The sequence below is a fragment of the Eurosta solidaginis genome, chromosome 3 (genome assembly GCF_040869045.1).
Source record: "Eurosta solidaginis isolate ZX-2024a chromosome 3, ASM4086904v1, whole genome shotgun sequence".
Classification (NCBI taxonomy): domain Eukaryota; kingdom Metazoa; phylum Arthropoda; class Insecta; order Diptera; family Tephritidae; genus Eurosta; species Eurosta solidaginis.
In genome coordinates, this window is record NC_090321.1 from 261,149,837 (window position 1) to 261,175,125 (window position 25,289).

The window sequence follows — 25,289 nt, forward strand, 5'->3', positions numbered from 1 at the left end:
ATCTTTGTTTAAACACACATATTTCGTTTCTTCTGGTCCATTTATATAAAGGAAGTACTCAAAAAAATTCTAAATCTCGATTTTGAAGAGAAGGAGTGATACTTTGAGGAGAAATCATGATCTTAAAAAAAAATATACTGCAAGTGACATGACTTTCTGGTTACAAAATAATTTGGATTTTTGCCGGCCTGTGATATAGCAGAAAAAGGTGTTTGTCGCAAGCCTGAACCAGTTTGGAAAATCTTCCCACCGATTTTTTATATTTTTTGTCCCCCGCTGTAATGTGTTGCTCTTCAAAGGTTGATATTTGTGGAATAAGTTGTATGCTACTTAAATGGATATTAATATGCTATTTTCAATTCAACTGTGCCAGGATTTAAGTTCGATACTCCCGAGATTTTTGGGACTTTAATAGACCGGGATCCCGAAATCGTCATCGCTACTGTAAACGCTAAGAGTCCCCATTTCTTATATTGATGGTCCTTTTCCGTATATAGATCCGGTACGTTCCGATAACAAGCACTATTAAGGTACAAGCCCAACCATCTCGAGAACGTTTTAGTATGACCACATTGAACCTTCTAGGCCCTCCCGACCCCACTTTCTTATTTCATGAGGAATTTGGGGTCGCCAAAGCCTCGGCTGCTAAAGAAACAGGATTCGCGACGGGTATAGGGCTATTCAAGTGTTTGCTTGAGCAAAAATAAATAAATGCAAGGCGCGATAACCTCCAAAGAGATTTTAAGTCCGAACTTCTCTTATAATTTTCTTTAAATTTTTCTTACAAATTCGCAGAACGGGACCTACATGTTTTATGCCGATTTCGAACAACATCTGCTAGGCAAAAGAATTTTCCCTGAGAAGCTTTTCATGGCAGAAATACACTCGTAGTGTTTGCCAAATCACTGATGAGGGGCGAATCCGCTTAGAAAAACATTTTTTTTTTACTTGAAACATCTTGTTTTCTCAATTTTCGATATTGCTTTGCCCGCGGCTTGAGCCCAGGTTCTTCGGTATGCTAGGTGGACCACGCTACCACCACACCACGGCGGCCGCTAGCAAAACAGTTTTGAAAAATATCAGAGATAAGATGATCTTTTGCATAGCTTAAAATATTTAAATTTAAATAAAACCAGTTTATTCATAAATTTTAATGAAATTTCCCAATTTTGTTTCCAAATTCTCTTATCTTTTTTAATTTTCATTTCACATATGTATGTTAATTAAATCAATTTATTATTATTTGTTGCTTACCAAATACGATCATAACAAGTCCAATCATTAGGAGGAAGATCATATAGTCCCAGGATGTATGAACAGTTTGATCAAGATGATTTACAAGATGCTCTGCAGCCTTCATTGGATTATATAAACTTTCTTTCAATTCAGCTTTTTCCTCATCGCTTATATCATCCATCTCTTCGATCATCTGCCATACCTCATCTACAGAGGCCATTTCAAAATTACTATCCGAATTATCAATATCGTAGTCATAATCATCGCCAGCAGCATATGCTGCAACATCTTCGGCAAAGAGTTGTTGATTTATTGGATCATCAGCCATTGTGAATAAGCTTAGTTGGTTTGTGGTCTTTTGTTTTATCACTTTTCAGATACACGAGTCACTTGTTCAAAAACTTATCGTTTAATTACTTCTGGTGATTTTGCGAAATTCTAATGTAGTGTTCATAATTTCATCATTATTGTGGAACAGTAAATATTTTGTTTTGTATATTTATTTTATTTAAAGTAAACTTTTGAATTTTAGTAAGCGCATAAGCTAAAGATTTAAAGAATTAGAAGGGTCGGACGAATATATCGCACACATTAATCTAAACAGCGATAAACCGGAAACAAACGCACGATGTTCTGAAAACGCGAAGACCGACTGCTGAACCATATGCATTTAAGAATTTTTTTTTTAGTTTTGTCAAGTTTTTTCCGGTAAGTAGTGAATTCATTATTTAATTGATTCTATAGATCTGTGGTTATTGAGTTAAGGAACCCGTTAGTATAGATTACTTCAAAAGATAATTTTTAGTAAGCTCATTTTAGATAAGTGTGTGCGACAAGTTTATAACCAAAAATGTTCGATTATGAAGATGAGCTGTTTTTAAAAGTTAAAAAAAAGTGGGTTCCGCCTATAAATATTTTATTTACGGGTACAGTACGACTGGAAACCATGCATGAATAAAGTTTTTTATTATTAAAATAAACAAAGATAACTTAACAATTCCGTAACATTTATAATTTTTTTCCAATATGTATACTCATTGAGGTCAATAAATAAAAAAAATGCTTCTTGGTACCCGTGGCCGGTTTCTCTACTACAAATAAATTTGTAAAAATACAGAAAGTATGATATTTTAGATCAGTATAAACTCATTTCGAGGGAGAGCCAAGTGAAGAACAATGCCAATTAGCTCCAGTTAACGAGACTAGGAAGAAACTGGCAAGCTTTATGAAACGGTAAGGATTGTGTGAACAATTAAGTAGGAATCAACTTTTTTCAAATCGACTAAACAGACTTTTTTATACTCAGCGTGCTTTGCACACAGAGTATATTAACTTTGATTGGATAACAGTTGGTTGTACAGGTATAAAGGAATCGAGATAGATATAGACTTCCATATGTCAAAATCTTCAGTATCGAAAAAAAATTTCATTGAGCCATGTCCGTCGGTTCGTCCGTTAACACGATAACTTGATAAATATTGAGATATCTTTACCAAATTTGGTACACGAACTTATCTGGACCCATAATAGATTGGTATTGAAAATGAGCGAAATCGGATGATAACCACGCCCACTTTATATATATATAAAATTTTGGAAAACACAAAAAAACTGATTATTTAGTAAATAATATAACTAGAATGTCGAAATTTGACATGTGGACTGATATTGAGACTCTTCACCGTGACACCGCCCACTTGTGATAAAATCAATTTTACAAATATTATTAATCATAAATCAAAAATCGGTAAACCTATCGTAACAAAATTCGGCAGAGAGGTTGCCTTTACTATAAGGAATGATTTGAAGAAAAATTAACGAAATCGGTTAAGGACCACGCCCACTTTTATATAAAACAAGTTTAAAAGGGTCGTAGACTAGAATAATAAGCTAGCTATAACTTAGCAAAAAATAGTTTTGAATCAATGATATTTCACTTATCAAGTTTTATTGTAAGAGGAAATGGGGAGACATTTTTTTTAAACGGACGGTGCCACGTGTTATGTAGAAAAGTAATTTATCTGGAATGAAATGTACAATTGAAGCTCACGCTGAGTATATAATATTCGGTTACACCCGAACTTAGCCTTCCTTACTTGTTTTTAAATCCAATCGAATCCAGCTCTAATACGTACGATATTGAACTAAGACCACGTTTAAACATGCTTCAATCTACAAAAAATCGTCAATAGATATTCTACACGTTTACATATGTTCCATCCCTAGTAACTAGATTATTTTCTATCAAATTTTTAAGTTTTTTTATTTTGTGCTTTCAATTAAACATTACATTCTAGAGGTGGAACTTTTTCCTTTAAAATAAGTACGCATCTTTACGATGTATTCATAATTACAGATTATAGAGGGGAACAATTTATATGGGAAATCTAGTTATATAATTAACGATTAAGAATTAAGTACGATAATAAAGGTAATCTCGTTATATGTAAACTAGGTCTAGCAAAGCCGTTCCTAGCGAAAAATAGGAAGGATTGTACTGCCGCCCTTAGCAGAAAAGCAGTAAAGAGTAAATCGTAAGAAACTTGTATTTTTGTGTTGGAAAAAAATTTTGTTTTAACTTTGAATGTGACTTTTTAATTTACTTGGTTAGTTAATGAGTAAATTATAATCGCAAAAATGTATTGCGATCAAAATTCCTCAAAATTTACAAGTTATACTCATTATGGACATTGTTAAAAATGTTGTTAAGAAACTGTTGTACGATCTGTTTTTTTTTTTTTTTCAAATATCAAAATGAAGGAGTAATGACGAAAATCGTTTTCATAATCTCCAGGTATTAGGAGTGACACGGCTATCGGATCTAGAAGCAGCAAGTAGCAGAGGAAAGAAAGCTTCTAGTATTTGCCAAGACAACAGAGTTGTTTAATAACATAGGTAATAGTTCTTGATAGGCCTTTTCGGTTTGTTGGCTGAGATCATAAATAAAATATTGTGAATAGATTCAAGCTAGGCTTATATTACATTTCCACTGTTCTAAAGTGCGCACTTCCAAATGGGTAATTTGAAAGCGTTTACACTGGTATCATTCGCATTTGGCTTAATCTTCCCTTCAAGACACGACTGCGAGAACAGCAATTCATCGCAAAAGATGCGCTGGCGTAATAGATAAAAAAAATGGACAAATATGAAAAATACAAAGCAGTTGCTGGCAGAATTCTCATTTTGGCTTTAAAAAACTAGTGGAAACTTCTATTTATAACTCTGGTACAGCACTAAGCACATGATACGTTGTTTTACCGCTGTGTTCTTGCCGGGTTTTTGTTACTAAGAAAATGTCAAAAGCGTGTATTGCCGTTTTGGATAACGTAATGCGAAGAATTTTGAATTTTTTACCCAAAATGACGCATTGATGCAGTGTAAGGAAGATTAAATCCTCAAAATTCGCAACGATTAGAAAAAAAACTACCCAAAAATTGCAAACAAAAATTTTTGATTTATTATAATTTTTTATTTGGCATTTTAAACAAGTAAGAAATTTCAAGCATACGAAATTTTCTGCTAGTTTCCTTTGGTTTGACATTTCCACAAAGTTTCGGAGAGAGATTTAAAATTTTCTTTTTGAAAATGAAAAAACAATTATGGCCGCCGAGAAGAGGGAACGGTTTTACCTTCAAATTATTTTATCATGGTATTACCCCCCCCCCCCCCCCCAAGCGGGTTAGGGGGCTTAGATTATACCCGCGGTAGGTATGCCTGTGGTAAGAGGCAGCTAAAATACCAAATTGATTCAACGCAACACTCTCAAGGGGTTGCAAGCGCAATATATAGCTTCTCCAATCCAATTGTCGACCTCACCTACCCGTGGCGAATCCTGTTTCATTAACAGCCCAGGCTCTGGCGACCTCGAACTCTTGATGGATCTAGGAGGTAGGAGGGTGGTATGGCCTAGAAGGTTTCATGTGGTCATACAAAATTGTTTCCGAGATAGTCGGATTAATACCTTTTTCGTGGTTGTTACCGGAACGTACCGAATCTGCATCCGGCAAAGGATCATCAACATCGATAACACCCTCCAAGGTCTTCGGGGACGGCAAGACGTCACTTCCAGCAATGCATTAGAAGCAAATTTGTCAAGATTAACATACTGAATTGTATGGAATTTTTCATTTCTTGTAATATGGATCACGCGCTTATAAATATCACCAAATTTATAAAGAAGAATCAAAATATACAATTTTCACATTACACTGGTTTACAGCCAAAATGCACCAGAGACGCCATTATGAAATTCCTATTCAAAATCACCCCCTGATTTCGAGATATTTACGGTTTTTTACAAAAAAAAAAAAAAAATTGGGTTCACTTAATCATATATATCTCAAGAACGAATTGAGCAATTCCAAAACGGTTTGAAGCTTTTAAAAAGCAATAAAATTTTCTATAAACTGTGCATAAGACACTTTTTGCTAGGCCCTGCAGATTCAAAGATAACGAACAATCATTACGGATTTTTTCCATTTTTTTTTTTTTGAAATATAAAAAAATGTGTACTTTGCGAGGAAGGATCTCGAAAACTTTTTATTTTTTTTTCCGGATTTGTTTTTTCTCTCTAAGCTCTGTTTTATTGCAAAAAAAAAAAGCTTTCATTCAACAAAATCGATGGACTAATACAAAAGTTATAAGCATTCATGTAAATATTCCCATATAATACTTAAGTACTTAACTTTTGTATTAGTCCATCGATTTTGTTGAATGAAAGCTTATTGTTTTGTAATAAAACAGAGCTTAGAGAGAAAAAAACAAATCTGCAAAAAAATAAAAAGTTTTCGAGACAAAAAGTGTTGTATGCATGGTTTATAGAAAAATGTATTCAGCCCTATTCTGCATTTCGACTTGGATTGGAATTTTTTCGATTTGGCAATTTTGGTATTCTGTGTTCCAATCTCTTTCGATCCAACTTCGAATCTTTCGATTTTGTGTATTCTGTATTTCGATCGTAGTTCCGTTTTTTAAGTTGCAAATTAGTTGGCGGAAAAATATTTTCTTTTTCTTTTTTATTAATTTATAACGGAATTTTAACAAAAATGTAAGTAAAACTTGTTAAGAAACGTAAAAGGCTTGATGATGATTGTTTTTTATATGTTTCCAGGTCAAAAACAACATGTCGATGTCGAAGTCTTTGGACGTACATATTTGCCCCGCAAAAGTAACTAACACATACTTGAAAACATCCTTGTTAAGTTGAAAGTTTTTTTTTTGAACCTAAATAAGAAAATAAGTCATTAAACTTTACCACTTTTAAGTTCAATTTCTTACAATTCGTCACTCATCTCAAATGGATTACACAAATCTCCCAATATTTGCCTTTCCATTCTCGCCTGTCCATTTTCGTATGCGTTGCTTTCCAACTCCACAAATAATGCCGCGGCTATTGATTCCATTATAATAGACAGCTATAATTTGTGTCTGTTCGTTGGGTCCAGTTATATGCCAAAGCAAGCTGCCGGAGTAGAGGAAGGTGAAGCGAAAACGTAAACAATCCTTGCGGAAAGAATAAATAAACCTTTATAAAGTATATTAGGCCAGTGCAATGAATTTAGCATCCCTAAAATTCAGAAAATGTCAACTATATTCGTCCGGAATCCGTTTTAACAAAACTTGGTGGTCACAGCAGAGAATTGGCCAAAAGAACGACAAAAACACATTTACAATTATGAAAGCACTTCACTCAAAAAAATATAACACTGCGGCAATATATTCTGTTGCTTTTTTTGTACAAAATGGCGTGGATAATAAAATATAAACGTTTTTAGGTGTTTTTTAAAAATTGTCTTTAATTTATTTTGCTCCAATGTTCACACATTCCGTACAAACAGCTGATTTCGAAAAAACATTGCTCTTCCTCTTCTCGTTATGATTCCGTCGAAATGCAGAATACCCAACTTCGATTAAATCGAGTGTGGAACGGGGACGTAATCGAAATGCAGAAGATTACCTTTTAAAATCTTCAAACCGTTCTCGAATTGCTCAATTCCTTCTTGAGATATATATGATTAAGTCGATCCAATTTTTTTTTTTTTTTTTTTTTTTTGGAAAAACCGTTATTCGTAAATATCTCAGAAACGTTACCATAGAATTAAAAATAACCTTGATTTTACATAGGAATTTCATAATGGCGTCTCTGGTGCAGAAAAAATTGGAATTTGTGATCCAGTGTTATTAAAACGTAACTGATTTTTTGAGGCTTTTTATTTTGATCCATTTTTTTATTTCATCACATCTGGTATCTTTATTATGCTGCTATTTTTATAAGACACCAGCAATTCGCACACATTAACAACTAGCTTAAATGGCAACTTAGACACAATTGGCGTAGAAGCAGTCGTGGCCGAGTGGTTAAGGCGTCTGACTCGAAATCAGATTCCCTCTGGGAGCGTAGGTTCGAATCCTACCGGCTGCGGATTATTTTGCACTTTTTTTAATAATACTTTTAATTAAAATAGATTTCTCAAATCGCAGTGAATGTTGCTATACATATATTCTATTTTCACTCAAAAGTACTTTTTCACCCGGTCGGAGAGGGGAGATTTCTTCTACACATGGAAATAGAAGACATCAATACATTTTCAAGCTTTAAAGCATTGTGGATAAGCACACAATGCTTTGAAGATAGAGTCTAACTTTAATTGAATTGTGTTTTCTCTCTCGTTCTATTGTAAAATTTTGTTGAATAGATGGAACACCTAAATATGTACATACACTGCGTTTCACTTGAATACAACACTCGTTTCCTTTTATTTATTTGCTTATTTAACTTTGTTGAGCTTGTTGTTGTTGTTTCATTTTCGTCAAATTGTTATTGTTTTATTTCGTCAAATTTGGTTTGCTGGAAAAATGCATTTATTTTTGTTGCTTTGAGTTAAATTTATTCTGAAATGCAGTGCATTTTTTGTGTCACTTGAACAGCACATTGCCGTTTCAGTTTGATGTACAAGTGAACAGATTGCCCGCGAAGTAAAAAAAATATTTTTTTTTTACTATTTCAAACAAATTGATTTCATTTCCCATAACAATGGGTCGCGGTAAAGCTTTAACCAACGAAGAACAAATAAAAATCAAAAAAACATTTAGAGATTGTGGGCTTTCTGTGACTGAAATATCAAAAAAAAAAAAATGGTAAAAGCAGAAATGCTAAATTCAAAATGAGACGAACTATAGAAAAGACATGAAAAGCAGTATAAGTGGTGTACTGTCTGATGCAGATAAGAGGGCTATTTTGAGAGAAGCTTCAAATTCGTATGATTCTGTGGACAAAATGAGGGCTAAAATAGGTGTCCGTGCTAGCAAGACCACTGTAAGGTGTGTTATTTCAGGAGCAAATCACCTAAACAACTAAAATTAAAAAAAAAAACACCACTTAACTCTGCACGGAAAGAAATGAAGTTGAAATTTTGCCGAGATAACATGGCATGGAGCAACGAGTGGAAGCGAGTTGTTTTTTCTGACGAGAAAAAGTTTAATTTGATGATGGCTACAATTATTATTTTCACGATTTGTGGAAGGACACTCACCAATTGGATCGATTACACAGTCGAGTCGGCGGAGTTATGTTTTGGGGTGCGATTTCCTATTATGGCACCTGTGAGCTGTTTTTGGTTCATTGCCGTGGACTTTCCAATACGACAACGCCCCAATACATACTGCCCGTTTGGTCAAATCGTGGATAAGGTCCAAAAATGTCTCAGTTTTGAATTGGCCACCATGCTCGCCGGACCTCAATATAATAGAGAATGTTTGGGAATGGCTGTCCAGAAAAGTTAACGAGTCTGGAAAACAATTTTCAACAAAAGCCGAACTTATTGAGGCCATTCAAAAAGAGGGGACTTCAATTTCTCTCAATTATTTGAAAAGTTTGTACGACTCAATGCCTAATAGGATATACGAGGTTATCCTGAACAAGGAAGGCTCAACCCATCATTAGAAACCATATATATATTTTAATTTTCTTCTAATCCAGTTTTATTGAAAAATGTGCTATTCTAGTGAAACAGAATTTGTTATATTTTGAGTATTTTTATTTTTAAGTTGTATTTAAGAAATCGTTTAATTTATCGAAATCTTTTTTATTTTTTATTAAAAGCTATAAATAGCAATAAACAAATTTTCCTACAAAGATATAAGGGGAAGAATTTCAATATGTACGGTGTGCTATTCAAGTGAAACGCAGTGTACAAATGTATTTTTTGTTTAGATAAATAGATAAGTCGATGTTGTTGTTGTTGTTGATGTTGTTGTTGATGTTGTTGTAGCGATAAGGTTGCTCCCCGAAGGCTTTGGGGAGTGTTATCGATGTGATGGTACTTTGCCGGATACAGATCCGGTTTGCTCCGGTACCACAGCACCATTAAGGTGCTAGCCCGACCATCTCGGGAGCGATTTATGTGGCCACATTAAACCTTCGGGCCATCCCGTCCTTCCCACCCCCAAGTTACTCATGGAGCCTCGTCTGTTAGTAACCCCAGCGGCTTAGGTCAGAATATACCCGCGGTAGGTATGCCTGTCCTAAGAGTCGACTAAAATACCAGATTCAAGGGGCTGTGTAGCGCAACCCTTCAGGTTTCCGGCGCAATATATAGCTTCTCCAAACCCAATTGTCAACCTAACCTATCCGCGACGAATCCTGTTTCACTATAAGTCGACGTCTTGCGTGCTTCTGATAGACAGTGGCTTTCCAAAAAAACGCTTATCAGTAACGAACATTTATTGAAATCACACTAAACACGGTTTCAACACTTGTGCAAACAGTTAACTTTTTTCTAAAATTATTATAATGTGGAATTATAAACACAAAATTTAATTTCAGTTAAACAACACCGCACGGCTACGCAACTACTCAGTAGTTTGGTAAATTAAGTACTGATTTTATGGGATCTATAGAATGGCAAAAATACAGGTAGGAACTGATGTATGTATATCGGAATGTTTATGGATGTAGAAATGTTTAAAAAAACAAAAACAAAAATAAATAATTGTTATACATACATACATATATGTATGAGAAGTCTAAGGAAATATAACGTTTATCTGATCGATCATAATAAATAAATAATATATAATTTATTTACATTGCGCTGCAATCTTTTCAACAATGTCAGCATTTTCTTGACCATTAAGATACATCATTAGGATGGTCACTGCAACTGGAAACTTGTTAATATAAATATGTATTTGAAAACACTTTTAGGTAGGAAGATCTTAATAAAAATTGGTATAGAAAAGAAAAAAAGAATTAATGCGATAAGATACGAAACGTTGACGCTGGCTTAGGTGCCCATTTACCAGGGCATTGCCCGTCATTGACATTATAGCTTTTGTTATAAATTCAAGTAAGAAATTAAATTCTTTAGTAGGTATGTAGAACACTCATTTCGAACGATGTACGCATTCTGTGCATCTTTCATCAATGACTTGTTTTCTCATTTCGATTTCGTTTAAAGTCCAGTAGTAACCGGTCGCTTATTGGCAAGAGGTCCGAGCATTTAGGACAATTCATTTCTCCAGACTCGTTCTATGTGAGACTTGGCATGTCCAGACCCCAGCGGGTTAGGGGGTTAGAATATACCCGCGGTAGGTATGCCTGTCGTAAGAGGCGACTAAAATACCAAATAGATTCAAGGGGTTGTGTAGCGCAACCATTTCAGGTTGCCAGCGCAATGTATAGCTTTTCCAAACCCAATGTCAACCTCACCTATATGCGGCGAATCCTATTTAATTAACAGCCGAGGCTCTGGCGACCCCCAACTCCTCATGGATCAAGGGGTGGGAGGGCGGAATGGCCTAGAAGGCCACATGTGGTCATAACAAATCGTTCCCGAGATGGTCGGGCTTGGTACCGGAACGTACCGGATCTGCATCCGGCAAGGGACCATCAACATTCGATAACACTCCCCAAGGCCTTCGGGAAGTGTCCTTATCGCTACGACAACAACAACAACAACGAAATATATGTATGTATGATCATATATTATTTCTAATTGCTATTTTTATGTACGGGTCCCTTTTTCGCTCTTATTTATCTATAAATAAAATTTCGGTTCTAAAAATGGAGATTCGGGCTATTTATTTTATTTATTTATTTATTTATTTATCAGTCTACAATTTAAACAATTATACAGACCAAATATACCAACATTTAATTCTCAGATGTAATACACGATATAAACAACATAAGCAGTCATCAATTTTAAAGTAATATTTAAACAGTATTGAATTAAACGCTTGACAATTTCAATTAAAAACTTAGAAGTAAGCAAAAGTTAAAATGTTGTAAATGTGTTAAAATGTACTCATGAAGGAGCTAGTAAATAATAATTTATGAAATTGACAATAAAGCAAATTAATAGTAGATAAAATATATACAGAATAGAATTTATACAGAGTAAATTTGATTGCATCCATATAAAAATAATGATCACAACGCAATTTTGCAAACAAGTTTCAAGTAATTGGTACTTCAAATTTGAAACAGAGGGTTGAACAGTATATCACGGTTTAGCATTCTTTGATTCATTTCGAATTACAAATTTAATGTAGTTAAAAGGTATTTTTTAATGCCAAGAAACGAGTCGCAGACGTCTAAATTTTTACAGTGTTTATTAAAATCACGACATAAACAGTGAAGTTAGTGAGCTTTGGGCAATTTTGGTCGTAGTGCTTTTGTTTAGCTATATCTTATTAAAATAATTTGTTAAAAATAAACGATTGTGAGCACACAAAAAAATCTATTTGTACTATGTCACTATTGTGAATATTTGCAATGCATTACCGGCAGTTGCTACCATATGCCAGATGGCAGTTTTTAATTGATTGATAAAACAGCTGATTTCTGTTTATATTTGATAAGAGGCTTTTATATTGGTTGCGCAAGATGCGCACGGGTCCGGCTCGTATATTCAAATTTGTAAAAAGGTTTCCTTGGGTAGGTGCGATTGGCAATTGGGTTGGGGAAGTAATGAAGCCATTAAGCTTTATATTGCCTTTACAAACCCCTCGCTTCCCAGTCTTAAGATACAAAACCGCATAGGCAATTTTGGTGGCACAATTTGAAGTACCAAGTTTTCCTTCATCTGCTTTTTCCCGCTATCGCTCGACTTTCTGAGCCGAAGCTTTTTATTGTCACAGTCCTTTAAATTTTTAGCGGGCTTCACCTACAAAACATTAGCGATACGGGCTCTTGAACACTATTTTTTGTACATGGAGCCTCAATCCCTTGCGGGCCTTGAAATAATCCGTCCCTGCTTATTTGTGTTGTCTCGTGGCATTATTGATATTGAAAGTGTGCCCGCATATACATACCTGCATATGAGCTTACGTATGTACATACTATATAATACATATCAGCACAAAATTTTCTAAAACATGTACATCTAGCTACAAAGACAAAATTTAAAATATATTTTTAAATAAGTTATTTCGAGCTTTTGTGTTTAATAAGTTTATTTGTGCCAAATAAGAATTTATATGGTAGTAAAAAGTGAGGTTTATGAATGCCAAATCCTTATTGATGCTATTGCTGTTGTAACAATGTTCCGACCCATGCAGTGGACCCAACCACTCAATAACTATCACTGTCATCAAAATCCTCTGCCAGAAGTCCAAGGTAACTAGCAGTGTAAGTATAGTTAGACCATAGAAAAGTTGCTGTTAGAGGCGTTGGTTCCACGTTACAGTTTAATTAATGGTTTGTCATGTGGGGACACATCGCATACAGGTATATCACGTACGCTGTAGCTGTAGCTAGAATGTAACCTTGATACAAGGGCAGAACGAAGTAGAGCCAGGGTGAGAGTGTGCGTCCTCTGCGTTGACTTAAAATGTGGTTTTCATGTAAGGTTTGGCGGGCGCGATTATTTAAAATGTGTGGATACATAGAGGGCCCGCATATATACTTTAAAATCAAGCGTATAAATTATTTATGGGTAGCTTTCATCATTGTGCTTTCGCAGATATTCTTATCTGTTTTGGAGGCTCATCTACATCATGCAGTTGACTGCAGGAACTGTTACAGAAGTGCTCATCACAAAATAAAGTAATGAAATCTAGTGAGATTCAAGGGGTTGAGAAGCGCAATTCATAGCTTCAGCAACCAAATTGTCAACCACGCCTATGCGAGGCGAATCGGCTTCAAACATGCATGTATAGTACACATTTTAAGCAGGCGATGCTCTGGCGACCCCAAGTTCCTCATGGAATGTGGATAGCCGATAAGGTTCAATGTGGTCAAATTATGGCTAATGCCTTAATGGTGCATGTTGCCGGAACGTACGGGTTCTATATCCGGCAAAGGGGCATCTGTATCGATAACGCTACTCAAAACCATCGGGGTGTCCTTATCGCTACAACAATAAAAAAGCGGAACTAATTTGTGTAAACGCCTTTGGTGTGACCAATTGGCGGCAGTAAACCCAACGAAGGAGGGACTGGCACGCCTTGTTGGACCGCCATAAGCGTTTAAACGGTTAAATGGTTCATATTTGTTATTGAAAACAGATGCTTGCAGAAAAAAATGTGGCAAAATAACAACAAATATAGAAAAAATTACATGCCACTCGTGCTTTAAAGAAAGTGTGAATGACCACTAATCCAAGAAGAAAAAATGAAATAACCGGTTTTTAACCCTTTCGACCCCAACGTTGCTTGTGGGCAACTTCATATGTTTGACGCCTAACGGTCAGCGTCGTTTTTGTTTTTGCTGTTGTAACGGCATCGATATCGGAAGCTACAAGTGTTCTCTTTAAGTTGAATAAAACAACAGCTAATTTGATCGCCAATTAGCAAAGTTATTTTCATTAGTGCACGCGTGTGTCAAGACAAATATATTTGCGAAGTTGGAAAGAAGTTTTTATACACGTGAATTTTTTTCAAAATTATAATAAAAATTAAAAATGTTTTTATTGAATCTGTTTAAGTAAATAACAAGTAAAATATTTGTGAATGTTAAATCTTACCATTGCAAACAAACCACAGGTGAGTAATTTCCAAAACTGTCAAGTTGCTTGTGAGCAACTTTGGGCAATTATGGTTATTAATTTATATACTTTTAGACATGAGACCCCAACATAAAGGCTTGACAAACAAAGATATTGAAGAAATGTTGAACTTCGATTGGGATGTTTCCAGTGACGAGGAAAGCGGCGATGAGGTGGAAGACATATCGGCAGTGCTGGAGAGGAATTTGGAAGGGATCGTGGAAAGAGGAGAAAGCATAGAGATCGACCTTCTTGAAAATACGCTGGCGGACGAGGTTGAGCAAGAATCTTCTAATACTGTTAATATGTGCTTTGTAAAAGTTGATTCAAAATCTCTCAAATGGAGATCAAGGCCCTATGAAGCCCCTGACACTAGTTTGAAGGACGATAATATCCTGGAAATTATTGAAGTTTTGACGTCAGTTGAATATTTCGAAAAAATTTTTGACACTCGTTGTATTGATTTGATCATACAGCAAACAAATTTATATGGACTACAGGAACTCGGCATTGAGCTTAACTGTACTAAGGAGTATATAAAACGGTATATTGGCGCTTTGTTATACTTAGGTGTTTTTAGACTACCCCAGCTTAAAATGGCTTGGGCCCAAAACACAAAGCTTACGGCTATATCAGAAGCAATGTCTCGCGGCCGGTTTGAAAAAAATTAAGCAGTGCTTTCATTTCAATGAAAACAGCCAACAACCTAAAAAGGATGATTTAAATTATGACAAGCTGTACAAGATACGCCCTTTGCTAAATATCCTCAAGGAGAACTTCAATAATCTACCTCAGGAAGAGCATCAAAGTGTTGATGAACAGATAATTGCATTCAAAGGTATACATCGATATAATTCATATATTCATAAATTTATACTGTTACTCTTGGCTAGGACGGTCTACTTATAAACAATATAACCCAGCTAAGCCCCACAAATGGGGTTTTAAAATGTTTACTCGTGCTGGAACTACTGGCATAGTATATGATTTTACAATGTATGTTGGCGAAGGAACCTGTCCGTCATACGGATTGGGACTATCTTCGGATGTTGTCCTTTATCTGGCTCAAAACTTGCCCAAAAACAAGAACTTTAAACTTTATTTCGACAACTGGTTTACATCAGTAAGTCTTATTGCGTTGAAGGAAATGGGCATATTTGCAACAGGTACTATCCGTAAAAATCGGGTAAGCAGTTGCCAATTGCTTTCAGATATTGAGCTCAAAAAACGGGGAAGAGGATCTTTTGACGTGAGATCTGAAGCTAATTTTAATATAGTACGCCTGAAGTGGTTTGACAACAAATCAGTTTTGCTAGCATCTTCGTGTATAGACCACCAGCCTGTTGATGTTTGTAAGCGTTGGAGCCCGAAGGAAAAAACTTACATTGATGTTCCAAGACCTGCTATAGTTGCTTCCTATAATAAAGGCATGGGAGGGGTTGACCTAGCTGATATGCTCATGGAGCTGTACAAGGTTAACCACCGCTCAAGAAAATGGTACATAAGAATCTTCTATTGGTGCCTAGGAACATCCGTTACAAATGCCTGGTTGCTTTATAGAAAACATCTTGGTCTTCTGCATCCCAACCAGAAACATATTCCATTAATACAATTTCAACTGGAAATTGCTAATGCACTTTTGCAATATAGTTCAGTTTCTGAAGATTCCATCCAAAGGAAAAGAGGTCGACCATCGAATTCGGAAAAAAATAATCCAACATCTTCCGATGGTATCTCTCCCTCGAGCAGTGTGTCTTCGCAAAGCACCAAAAAGTATAGGTTCCAACCGAACCCTCCAGATGCAAAGCGGTATGATAAAGTGGATCACTGGGTAGTATTTGGCGAAAAAGGTCGCTGCAGATTGTGCAAAACAGGAACTCCAATGTCCAAATGTCTTAAATGTAAAGTACATCTTTGCTGTAACAATAACAAAAATTGTTTTTTGTCCTTTCATACTTAGCATTTAAAATAATTCAATAAATCTTAATACGGCTATAATAACAAAACAAATTTTTTTTATATACCACAATTGCCCAACGTTGCTCACAAGCAACTTTCTCTACCGCCCAAACGAATGGGCGTGGCGACTTGAAATTTTGGCCAGACACTCCTTGAGTGACTACAAAATGATTAAAATTAAAAAAAAAAATTTATGGATACAGATAGAAAATTGGGTCGAAAGGGTTAACATCTGTCTACTTCTACACACAAACGGCCAAATGTATGAGCATTGCATGCTTAACTTTTCTTTGCTTTTCCTTCTTCCTTATTTGATAGCAGGTGCAGTGTGATTTGAATTAGGTAGCTTCATTTTTAAAATTAATGACCAACTGATAATAAACTACTAATGCATGCTATATATAGATCATGATACAAAAATATAATATAGCTACACTTTCATTTATGACATAACCCTCAGTTTTTTATTGCAATAACAAATGAATTATTTGTATTTTCACTGTTGTTTTGTATGCATTTACTCACCTGCTAAACCAAATACAACCACAGCCGGTACATAGAATGCATAGTTGGGAATACTTTGTTGGTATGGTGATGATGAATCAGTTAAATCAACCATTTTTTCTTTACAATTAAATGTAAAAGGAATGTTTTATGAACTGTATTAACTTTTTGGTTTAATTTCACGCATGCAAATGAAGCCCCGATTTGCTGGAATATTTATCAATAAAATCGGACTTTGTGTATTTTCACGTACAAACAAATGTGGTGAGTAATTTGATGTATCGATGTATCGATAAGAAGTTTTCTTATAAGGCCCCGTCACATAAGATTTTTGATTCAGCGTCGTGCGCTGACAGATGCTTAGATTGCTACCCTTCAAAAACGCGAGTACGCTATAAATAATGTAAGGAATACTCCCAAAGGAGTATAGGACTGGCCCAAATCTAATCTGTATTCATACAAAAAATGTGCTCCAATTAACATTGCGATGTCCTCTCGCTTTGTTTGTGAGTATTCCATAGAGTACATACGTGACAGTACATTGCAAAGTAATTTCACTGTAGTACTCCATGGAGCACTCACAGAGGATCATATGCCATAGTACCAAAGAGGAATTGTGTTGTCGGAAAGAATTATCGGATTGAATTTAATTTAAAATGAAAGTAAATGAAGAGGGGCATTACAACTTTTATATTTCATACTACGAATATTCTTATGTTATTTAGCATTTGCGTGAATAAACTGATACTTCTCTAGTATGTATACATAAAACCAATGCGCTGTTGCATATTATCAGAGTTGCCTTAGTAAAAATCTATTATCAGTTATTTGTATGCAATACTTTACTTTTGGGAACTCTGTTCGATCGTCATCGTGTTGTGATCACGGTCGTTAAAAAACGAGCAAAAAACATTTTTGATGTTGATGCTGGAGTCTTAGCCTGGCAAGTGCAGGGCACGAGCACAGAACGTGCTCGATCGTTTCCTCCTCCAACCCACACTTCCTACATCTACTATCACTGGTCAAGCCTAGTTTAATGTCATGTGACGCCAGAAGGCAGTGTCCAGTCAGAATACCCGTCATGAGTCTACAGTCCTCTCTTTTTAATGATAGGATCAACTGTGTTAGTCTAAGGTTGTAAGACCTACACATAATCTTCGACACTTTACAGCTCCGCGCTTGAACCCACGCCTTTCCCGCTTGGTCGATCATGTGCACCTCTCGCCTTCGCTTAATCTCGCGCAATCTAATTGGGACATCTACGGAGCAAGCTTCAAGGGATGCGCCCTTTTTAGCTAGTTCGTCCGCTTCTTCATTCCCATCTATTCCCATATGCCCTGGGACCCAATATATATGTATGCTTCTCCCTGTCCCGATTCTCTCCAGAGACTGCTTACACTCTAACACGCATTTAGATTCTGTGCTATGCGAGATTATTGCCTTAATTGCTGCTTGACTGTCAATATAAAAGTTAACAGGGTTGCAGCTTAAGCTATTCTCTCTCTCAGTAATCCGGCAGGCTGTAGGATCTGCTTATTTCCGGATCAGCGCAGTATACCGCAGACCCTACTCCTTCCACTACTTTGGAACCATCGGTGTAAACATGTATCGCCTCGTCCGCCATTTGCGCACCCTTGCGCCAACCGTCCACCTCTATTGTAGCCTTAAGATCTCCCTCGAAGCGCAGATAGGGAATCATGTAGTCTGTTCGTCTTGTGATTGATGACGCTATACTACTATGGCCATATGGTCGGCGCTCAAGCTGCCCCGAAGCACCGAGCCTGGTTGCGGTCGTTAACGCTTTATTCTGTGCTACCAAGTCTACAGGTGGGATGTGCAAAATGGCATACAGTGCAGCCGTCGGGGTTGTTTTCAGGGCTCCCGTAATGCTAAGCATCGATAGTCTGCATACCCCCTCTAATTTTTTGAGGTATGTTGTTTTTTGTGTGGCTTTCCACCAAACAAGAACTCCATAGTATAGAATAGGGCTTACAATCGCTGTAAAAACCCAATGATAAAGAGAGAGCGCTAGGCCCCACGTACACCCCAACATTCTTTTACATGCGTAGAGTGCCGTTGAGGCCTTCTTGACCCTCTCCTTCACGTTGAGCTTCCATGACAGCTTACTGTCTAGGATTATTCCTAAATATTTTGTGCATATTTGTTATTATTATATCAAAATAAAGATTCTCTAGCGTTGGAATTTACGAATTTCATGCCACATTTTCCCGATGGTGAATTACCTACCAGCTATTTGATGGTTTACTGTTTCCCACTATTCGTTCTGTTGGCGGTTCTCTATTTTTATCCGTTGTCTGGCTTAATCGTTTCTTGTTAGACGTTTCTTTTTTTACATCCTTCAAATTTACCATTTCAAGGTGATGGATACGAAGGCAGGTAGCAAAATGGCTGCGAAAACCTAATCGAGATCTTTCAGAATCACTATTCCCAACTACACAGTGTGCCCTCTTGTATATCTATTCTCTTTGCACTATTTTAATCTCAACTAGGTCTCAAAGAACGTAATAAATTAACAAAAAAACAAAAACAAAAAATTAAAATTTGATAGAAAATAATAAAGTTCGGTAAATCTATACGACAGCAAAAATATCGAAAGAGGTGTCAAAAGACGCGTATTAATCAACAATAATCCGAAACCGGAAAATAAAAATTTTACCTCTGTCCGGAGATATTTGTAGTTGAAGTTGGCGACTTTCATGTGGTTGTTGTAATGTTGATGTACCCACAAAAAAAAATTGTGCACATAAGTGTTTTGCGCGGATATAGTTTTCGTCTCCAAACCGGTGTTGGATCCACCCAGTGTAATTTTTTATAAGCGCGGCCAAGGGCCACCAACGCAGAAGTGTTCTTCGCAAAAATACTATGAATACCACCCCCGGTTTCGGAGGGACCCGCGGGTCAGTTTTCAGTTTTTCGTTAATATCTTTTGAACGAGTTTTTTTTTATTATTAGTTTAATGGTTAAAGCTTAAGCTTAATAAAATACCAGGTTACCCTTCCATTGGTGTTAATAAATAACACCAGGTTATATATACAGAAGTTTGCTGTCTTTAAATTGCTGTACAGTTGCTCCACCAACACACAGATAATACACAAAGGCCAAAACCATGTGCGTGGGTTTCTGCGTAATTGAGGTTATTATATATTCTGATTTCATGGTTTACTCCAAGTACGATAAATTTTTTAGTTTTTAATTAAATTTTTTGTCATTTCGATTCCCGCACTATCCGCTATTTTATTCTCTACTGCGTGAATAGCGTCGTTTTATAGCACGCGGTTGAGTTGTGGGGAAAAACGAGCTTGACGCGACGACGTAAAAAAACGAAGTGTTTTGAACGAGTTAAAATTTTTATTTTCCGGTTCCGGATTATTAATACTGATGTCAAGACGCGTACGCGTCGTTTGACACCTCTCGTATAGAATTACCTCAAGTTCTCGGAGATAGAACACACGCAAACGCGTAGATTATCTATGGACAATTTATTGTAGATTAGGTATAGTGTAAACATGGTCTTAATGGAGACTGATCCCGCATAGCACGCATGTGACGACTCGGCGCAAGTAAAGCAAATGAATGATTTAAATCCAAGAAATCGATATTTTCTTATCATTTGCTTATTTTGACAGCTAGGCGAACTTTAACAACAGCTGCTACTGGACAATTCTCATCGTTTGTGAAGCAATATTTTGCAAGTCAATTGGAATAGTTACAAAATAATGAAGGCCTTATACAACGTTTTGTTTAAAAGGACCTCCACCTTTGCCTTGACTATTATGGCATCAGTGTTTTTCTTTGAACGCGGCGTGGATGTTGCATCCACTACAATTTTCGAGACTGTCAATAAAGGAGTAAGTTTTTGCATAATTATGTAAGTGCAGCCACCTCATCTGATATATTCTCTTACTCTATTTCTAGAAACTGTGGAAGGATATCAAGGATAAATATGAATAAGCACCACGCTATTCATAAATATTGGCTAGTTAGAAATATTCTTATGCTACCGATGGAATAAAATCAGCGCAGCGATTATTTTTAGTTATTAATAAATGTAACAATTTATTGCAAAAAAAATGCCTTATTAGTTTTCTCGTACAACCTCCGTGTTTGCTTGTTGATTTGCTACTAAGCTATCTTCCAGTACATCCCATGGTTTCTCCGGGCGTTCAGGATCCCAAGGGTGCGGTGCACTGTAACGTTCAGGTTCTTGTAATCTTATTCCATTTTCTTCCAATGTTTTGAGGAATTTATCTACTTTACTGCCAGCAATAGCTTCAACATTGCAAGCTATTTCTGTTATACCGGATTGTAGGCATCTCATGGCAAACACGCGAGCTAGATTTACAAAGGCAGATGTGTCTTTGGTTTTGTATAAATGCTTCTTAATAGCCCACTCTGAGGTGCTGGCACCGATGATGGGTCCATTCTGAAAATGTCTCACTTCTGCCGTCACATATCGGCCACTTACATTGAGCTCCAGTTTGTGCCAAAACGAACGTCCTGGTTTCTCTAGGAAATAACCCGATGGTTTGTGTGCAATCCGTAAGCGTTCCAAATTGCGTGGATTGCGATTTATCATTACAGGTACGCCGGTGGGCTTACTGATTTCTTTAATTTTCTGTAGCACGCGCGACGAACGCAAAGGCTGAAAATGCCCAGACATGATCCAATATAGTTTCTTAGCACTGGAAAATCTTTATAATTTTTCGCTTTCTGCCTTATGACTTCAAAACACGAATAGCTAGGAATGTGTCGATAACAATGATTGATAATATTGTGTGTTCACAATTGAAGATTGCTCCTGTCATTAAAAGATAGATTAGTTGTTGTTGTTGTAGCAGTAAATAAAATATTAACAAATCACACTAGTAGATTGCGCATTGCGAATGTAAACATTAGATCAGCTGTTTTTTATGCCGTATGAATTGACTCTTTTCCTTTAAGGTACGCGCACATTACGCTGCGCGAAACATAGCGGCAGCGGCGCCTCACAGAGCGACATATTTTGGCAATTCACATTAAGCGGCAATCGAGCGACACATTGCGGCAAAAGTTTGTGTTTATTTTTGTTTGCAAAATGGACGACACAGTTTTTGGAGCTGTAATTATTTCATATTTGTGCGAAGAAGAGGAAAGGAAAATAAAAAGGTCGTGGCTATTGGTCCAAGACATCTCATCCTCAAGATATGAGGAAGGAAAGTTCCACACTCTTTTTCCCAGATTGAAAAAAGATGGTGCAAAATTCTTTGCATGTATTCTTATGAGGCAATTCACACCTAGGGGCAGCAGCACTGCGCGACACTTAGCAATGCGGCTTTTTTGCCTAGTTGATCAAATTTGCCGCGCTGTGCCGGGTCGCGCAGTGCTGCTGACGCTAGGTGTGAATTGCCTCATAAGAATACATGCAAAGAATATATTGTAGTGCAGTGCAGTGCTGCGTAGTGCAGCCTAATGTGGCCTTATCTTTATCCCTTTTTTCTCGCTCTTTTTTTTATTCGCTCAAGAGTCAACTACGTAGAGGCCAGAACCCACCAGTACCATTGTTTACTATATAGTTTGGCAGCTTAATTCGAGGTTATGTTACGAATAGAGTGGAAGGCACTCGCAGGCCGTGAAAATAGACACTCGAATGGAGTGGCATGAAGAACAGTAGGAAGACCAGAGTTGCATTGGATCAATCATTGCATCAATATTAAAGATAAATTTAGAAAAAATAATTAAATACTTGAGTATAAGCAAACATTTTGCTTCAATTACTGCAATTAATGTGTCCTAGATGCTATATATTCCAAAATTATAACATTTTATGTCTGTTTAAAAATTTAACTTCAATTTTCCTAAGATTTCCGTAATATGGCCATTAGTGATGTTTGTGTGTGTGCGCAAATTTTGAGCGATCAGCTGTTAGTTGCGCTACTTGGTAAAGTTTACAATGACCAGTACACATCCCCATTCGGAATGTAAATATTTACGAATGCATCGCCAAATGAAGGATGATTGCAAAGTAAAATGTCAAACAATTTTAATAATAAATCGATTTTTTTGTAATTTTTAATTTTTTTTATAACTTTAGCATGGGCCACACCAGGAAACGTTTATATACATTTTCCTGGTCATAAAAGCACTAAGTCCGCGTACGTAGTGGCCACATTGGCTTTTATCGTGGACAGCGAGGCGTAAAACTACCAAGTATTATCTACTTTTTTGTAAATATTAGGAAACGCCAAGAAAGCCTAAAATGCTGTATATGGCTGGATTAGGAGCATTTGGCAACCTTCGGCTCTTGGGGCGAGGAAGTTATGTGACATTGGTTCGGATACAGAAGCCTTGCACTGCACACTATCCAACATCATCAAAACGGGTGAGTAATAAAACTAAATAAACTTTTGCAAGTTCTTGGCATAACGTTAAAACAGTAATCCAATAAGCCAAGTCAATGCCATATGGAAGATATGGGTGTGTGTGTCTGATTTCCATGGTCATTCGTTACTTTTGCTGCTGTTCATATTGCTCAAATATGATATGATACGGTGATATGCCAAGTATTTTTTTTATAATGTAATGACAAAAAATCTGCGGAATGGAAAACGCAACAGATACGCTGCTGGCTTTTTATGGCCTAGAAGGTTCAAATTAAATCGAATGTGGTCATATCAAATCGTTTCCGACATTTTCGGGCTAGTACCTGAATGGTGCTTTTAACCAGAACGTACCGGATCTATATCTGACAGAGGACCATCAACATCGATAACACATCCCGAACTCTAATAAGAGTGTTTTTATCGCTATAATAATGAGTAAAACAACAACAACGCGCACCTAAATATAAACACAGTTCGTCTCCCATTACCATCACAGCCACAAAGGTTAAAGCATAAGGCCCGGATAAGCATAAAACCTTAACTATCAGGGATTAAAATACCTGGCGCTCGTATTCAACCTGTCTCTGTCCACTTTCGTCATCCCCAAAAAAATGGAAAACAGCGAGGGTGGTAACGCTTCTAAGGCCTGGGAAACCAGCTACCGTTATAGACTCATATCGTCCAATTCCTCTCCTATCACGAGTAGTGCAGATACTTGAAGCCGTCCTCCTCCCTTATTTTACCACAAACCTACCAATAACAGGGAATGGCTTCCGAAAACTATATAGCAACACCATCGCCAAACGCCATCAACTGTATTAACATTTCTATTTACAATGAGGACAATGCAAATGTCGACAATATTTTCATCACTATCGGTGGCATTACGCTACCGACTGTGTTATACCCAAAAATATATGGGGAGCATGCAGCCGCAATTAGAACACTAATATCCCTTATAAAGTAATTGCCCGGCCGCTTGTGTGCCACACGTCCCCCATATATTCTCCGAACCCAAATCGGACTCCCATTAGAGGATATTGATGATAATTTGTGAGTGACCGCACCTATTGGATAGAGCGAAGCACTTTGTTTATCTGGGAACCACCATAAACGCGAAAAGAATGTCAGGTAAGAAATCAAACAGAGAATAGCTCTTGCCATCAAATGCTACTTTGAACTGAGTAGAGTATTAAAAATTAGTCGTCTCGACGAACAAAAATCAAGCTCTGCAAGTCGCTCATCGTACCTATCCTGAGGAGAGGTAGGTGGAGGAGACTTGACCTCCCTTCGTGCTCTTAATTGGCGTCAGTTATCGCGAAACAGGGATAGCTGGCGTGACTTGTTACGAAACGGTTAAAACCACTTAGGCGGTCAACCTCCAATTAATGATGACGCGGAACCCCTGGAAGAGTTCCGCTACACAATCCCTCAATCCCGTAAATTTGGCTATCGCTTCTGTTTCTGTCCGACACACCTCTTCCGCTACAGACACCATGTAATTGCAGTGAGCATGGCCGGAAAAAAGGTTCTATGAGGAGTCTCACTTCCACTTGGAAGCGAAGGACGCTGTTTAGAAGGTCACGTTAAATACGCGGGCAACTTAAAACAAATATGGAGAATGACAGCCCTTTTTGTCATATCAGCGCCATCAAGTTAATATAATGCTTAAAGAGCTCGTATGGCTGTTCTAAGCTCCCACAGAAGTCATCCTTGATCGGAACGTCTATATAACCTTTTGTTGTTGTTATAGCCGCAATCAATTTTTGTAAGTTCGAGGAGTATTTTTCTTCACCTATGGCGCTGCAAGCGTATTCCAGTAGAGGAGAAATATACGTAGGTGTCCAAATACTTATTCGCCAATTCCGTAATTTCGAATTTGCTTGGCGTTAGACCAGCTTTAGGTCTCTTCTCCTTTCCTGAAAACTGGAGCCAAACAGAAGTCGCAGCTGCTTAAGCCTGGGAATCCAACATACCAACGAACGTCATATCGTATTATGAGATTAGTACTAGCAGCTATTTCGGTTTAAATAAATAAATAAGTTCTATTAAATTTTAGTATTTTTGATTTTGGCATATTTCGGTATAATTTTCGGACCTATTTCCACGTATCAGAACTATATACCGAAAATTTCGGAACCATTTCGGAATAGTTTGGGGACTATATTCCGTTTATTTCAGGATTGTTACGGGGTGTTTTCATATCGAAACTCGGAATTGT

The 25,289-nt window shown here is 36.9% G+C and overlaps 4 protein-coding genes and 1 non-coding gene across 15 annotated transcripts in view; 3 read left to right on the forward strand and 2 right to left on the reverse strand.

Moving 5' to 3' along the window:
• Positions 1–16,945, reverse strand: part of LOC137245460 (uncharacterized) — a 39,183-nt gene extending 22,238 nt beyond the window's left edge. Inside the window, exons 1-2 of one of the 7 annotated variants that reach the window (XM_067776139.1) lie at positions 16,710–16,944; positions 1,255–1,674 (exon numbers count right to left, since the gene is read on the reverse strand). In XM_067776139.1, the coding sequence (XP_067632240.1) occupies positions 1,255–1,564 (310 nt within the window). In that variant the 5' untranslated portion in view covers positions 1,565–1,674; positions 16,710–16,944. Of the gene's footprint in view, positions 1–1,254; positions 1,781–5,197; positions 5,214–7,956; positions 7,974–9,861; positions 9,883–9,955; positions 10,092–16,709 lie in introns of those variants that run through there. The other 6 variants (XM_067776140.1, XM_067776138.1, XM_067776142.1 and 3 more) reach the window with 6 other exon arrangements.
• Positions 7,576–7,657, forward strand: TRNAS-CGA (transfer RNA serine (anticodon CGA)). Its single transcript has one exon. It is a non-coding gene; the product is annotated as a tRNA-Ser (tRNA).
• A 3,362-nt stretch (positions 16,946–20,307) lies between the features above and the next one.
• Positions 20,308–21,482, reverse strand: mRpL18 (mitochondrial ribosomal protein L18). Its single transcript, XM_067778197.1, has one exon. The coding sequence runs from the start codon at positions 21,367–21,369 to the stop codon at positions 20,788–20,790; it is 582 nt and encodes a 193-aa protein (XP_067634298.1). The 5' UTR covers positions 21,370–21,482; the 3' UTR covers positions 20,308–20,787.
• ox (ubiquinol-cytochrome C reductase complex subunit oxen) lies at positions 20,320–20,780 on the forward strand. The gene is made up of 2 exons (XM_067778198.1): positions 20,320–20,557; positions 20,625–20,780. Exons 1-2 carry the CDS (start codon positions 20,426–20,428, stop codon positions 20,658–20,660), a joined length of 168 nt encoding a protein of 55 aa, XP_067634299.1. The 5' UTR covers positions 20,320–20,425; the 3' UTR covers positions 20,661–20,780.
• Positions 21,483–22,691: 1,209 nt separating the features above from the next.
• Positions 22,692–25,289, forward strand: part of Taz (tafazzin, phospholipid-lysophospholipid transacylase) — a 34,704-nt gene continuing 32,106 nt past the window's right edge. For 4 of the 5 annotated variants that reach the window (XM_067776151.1, XM_067776165.1, XM_067776171.1 and 1 more), the window contains exon 1: positions 22,740–23,067. In XM_067776151.1, coding sequence (XP_067632252.1) covers positions 22,945–23,067 — 123 coding nt within the window. In that variant the 5' untranslated portion in view covers positions 22,740–22,944. Of the gene's footprint in view, positions 22,711–22,739; positions 23,068–25,289 lie in introns of those variants that run through there. The other variant, XM_067776152.1, reaches the window with a different exon arrangement.

What these genes read in the sequence shown, in the direction of transcription:
- ox (XM_067778198.1), top strand. Translation starts at nt 20,426, where the DNA reads ATGAAGGCCTTATACAACGTTTTGTTTAAAAGGACCTCCACCTTTGCC. An exon ending in TCGAGACTGTCAATAAAGGA is followed by an intron (nt 20,558 to 20,624) that starts GTAAGTTTTTGC and finishes CTCTATTTCTAG; the next exon opens with AAACTGTGGAAGGATATCAA.
- mRpL18 (XM_067778197.1), bottom strand. Translation starts at nt 21,369, where the DNA reads ATGTCTGGGCATTTTCAGCCTTTGCGTTCGTCGCGCGTGCTACAGAAA.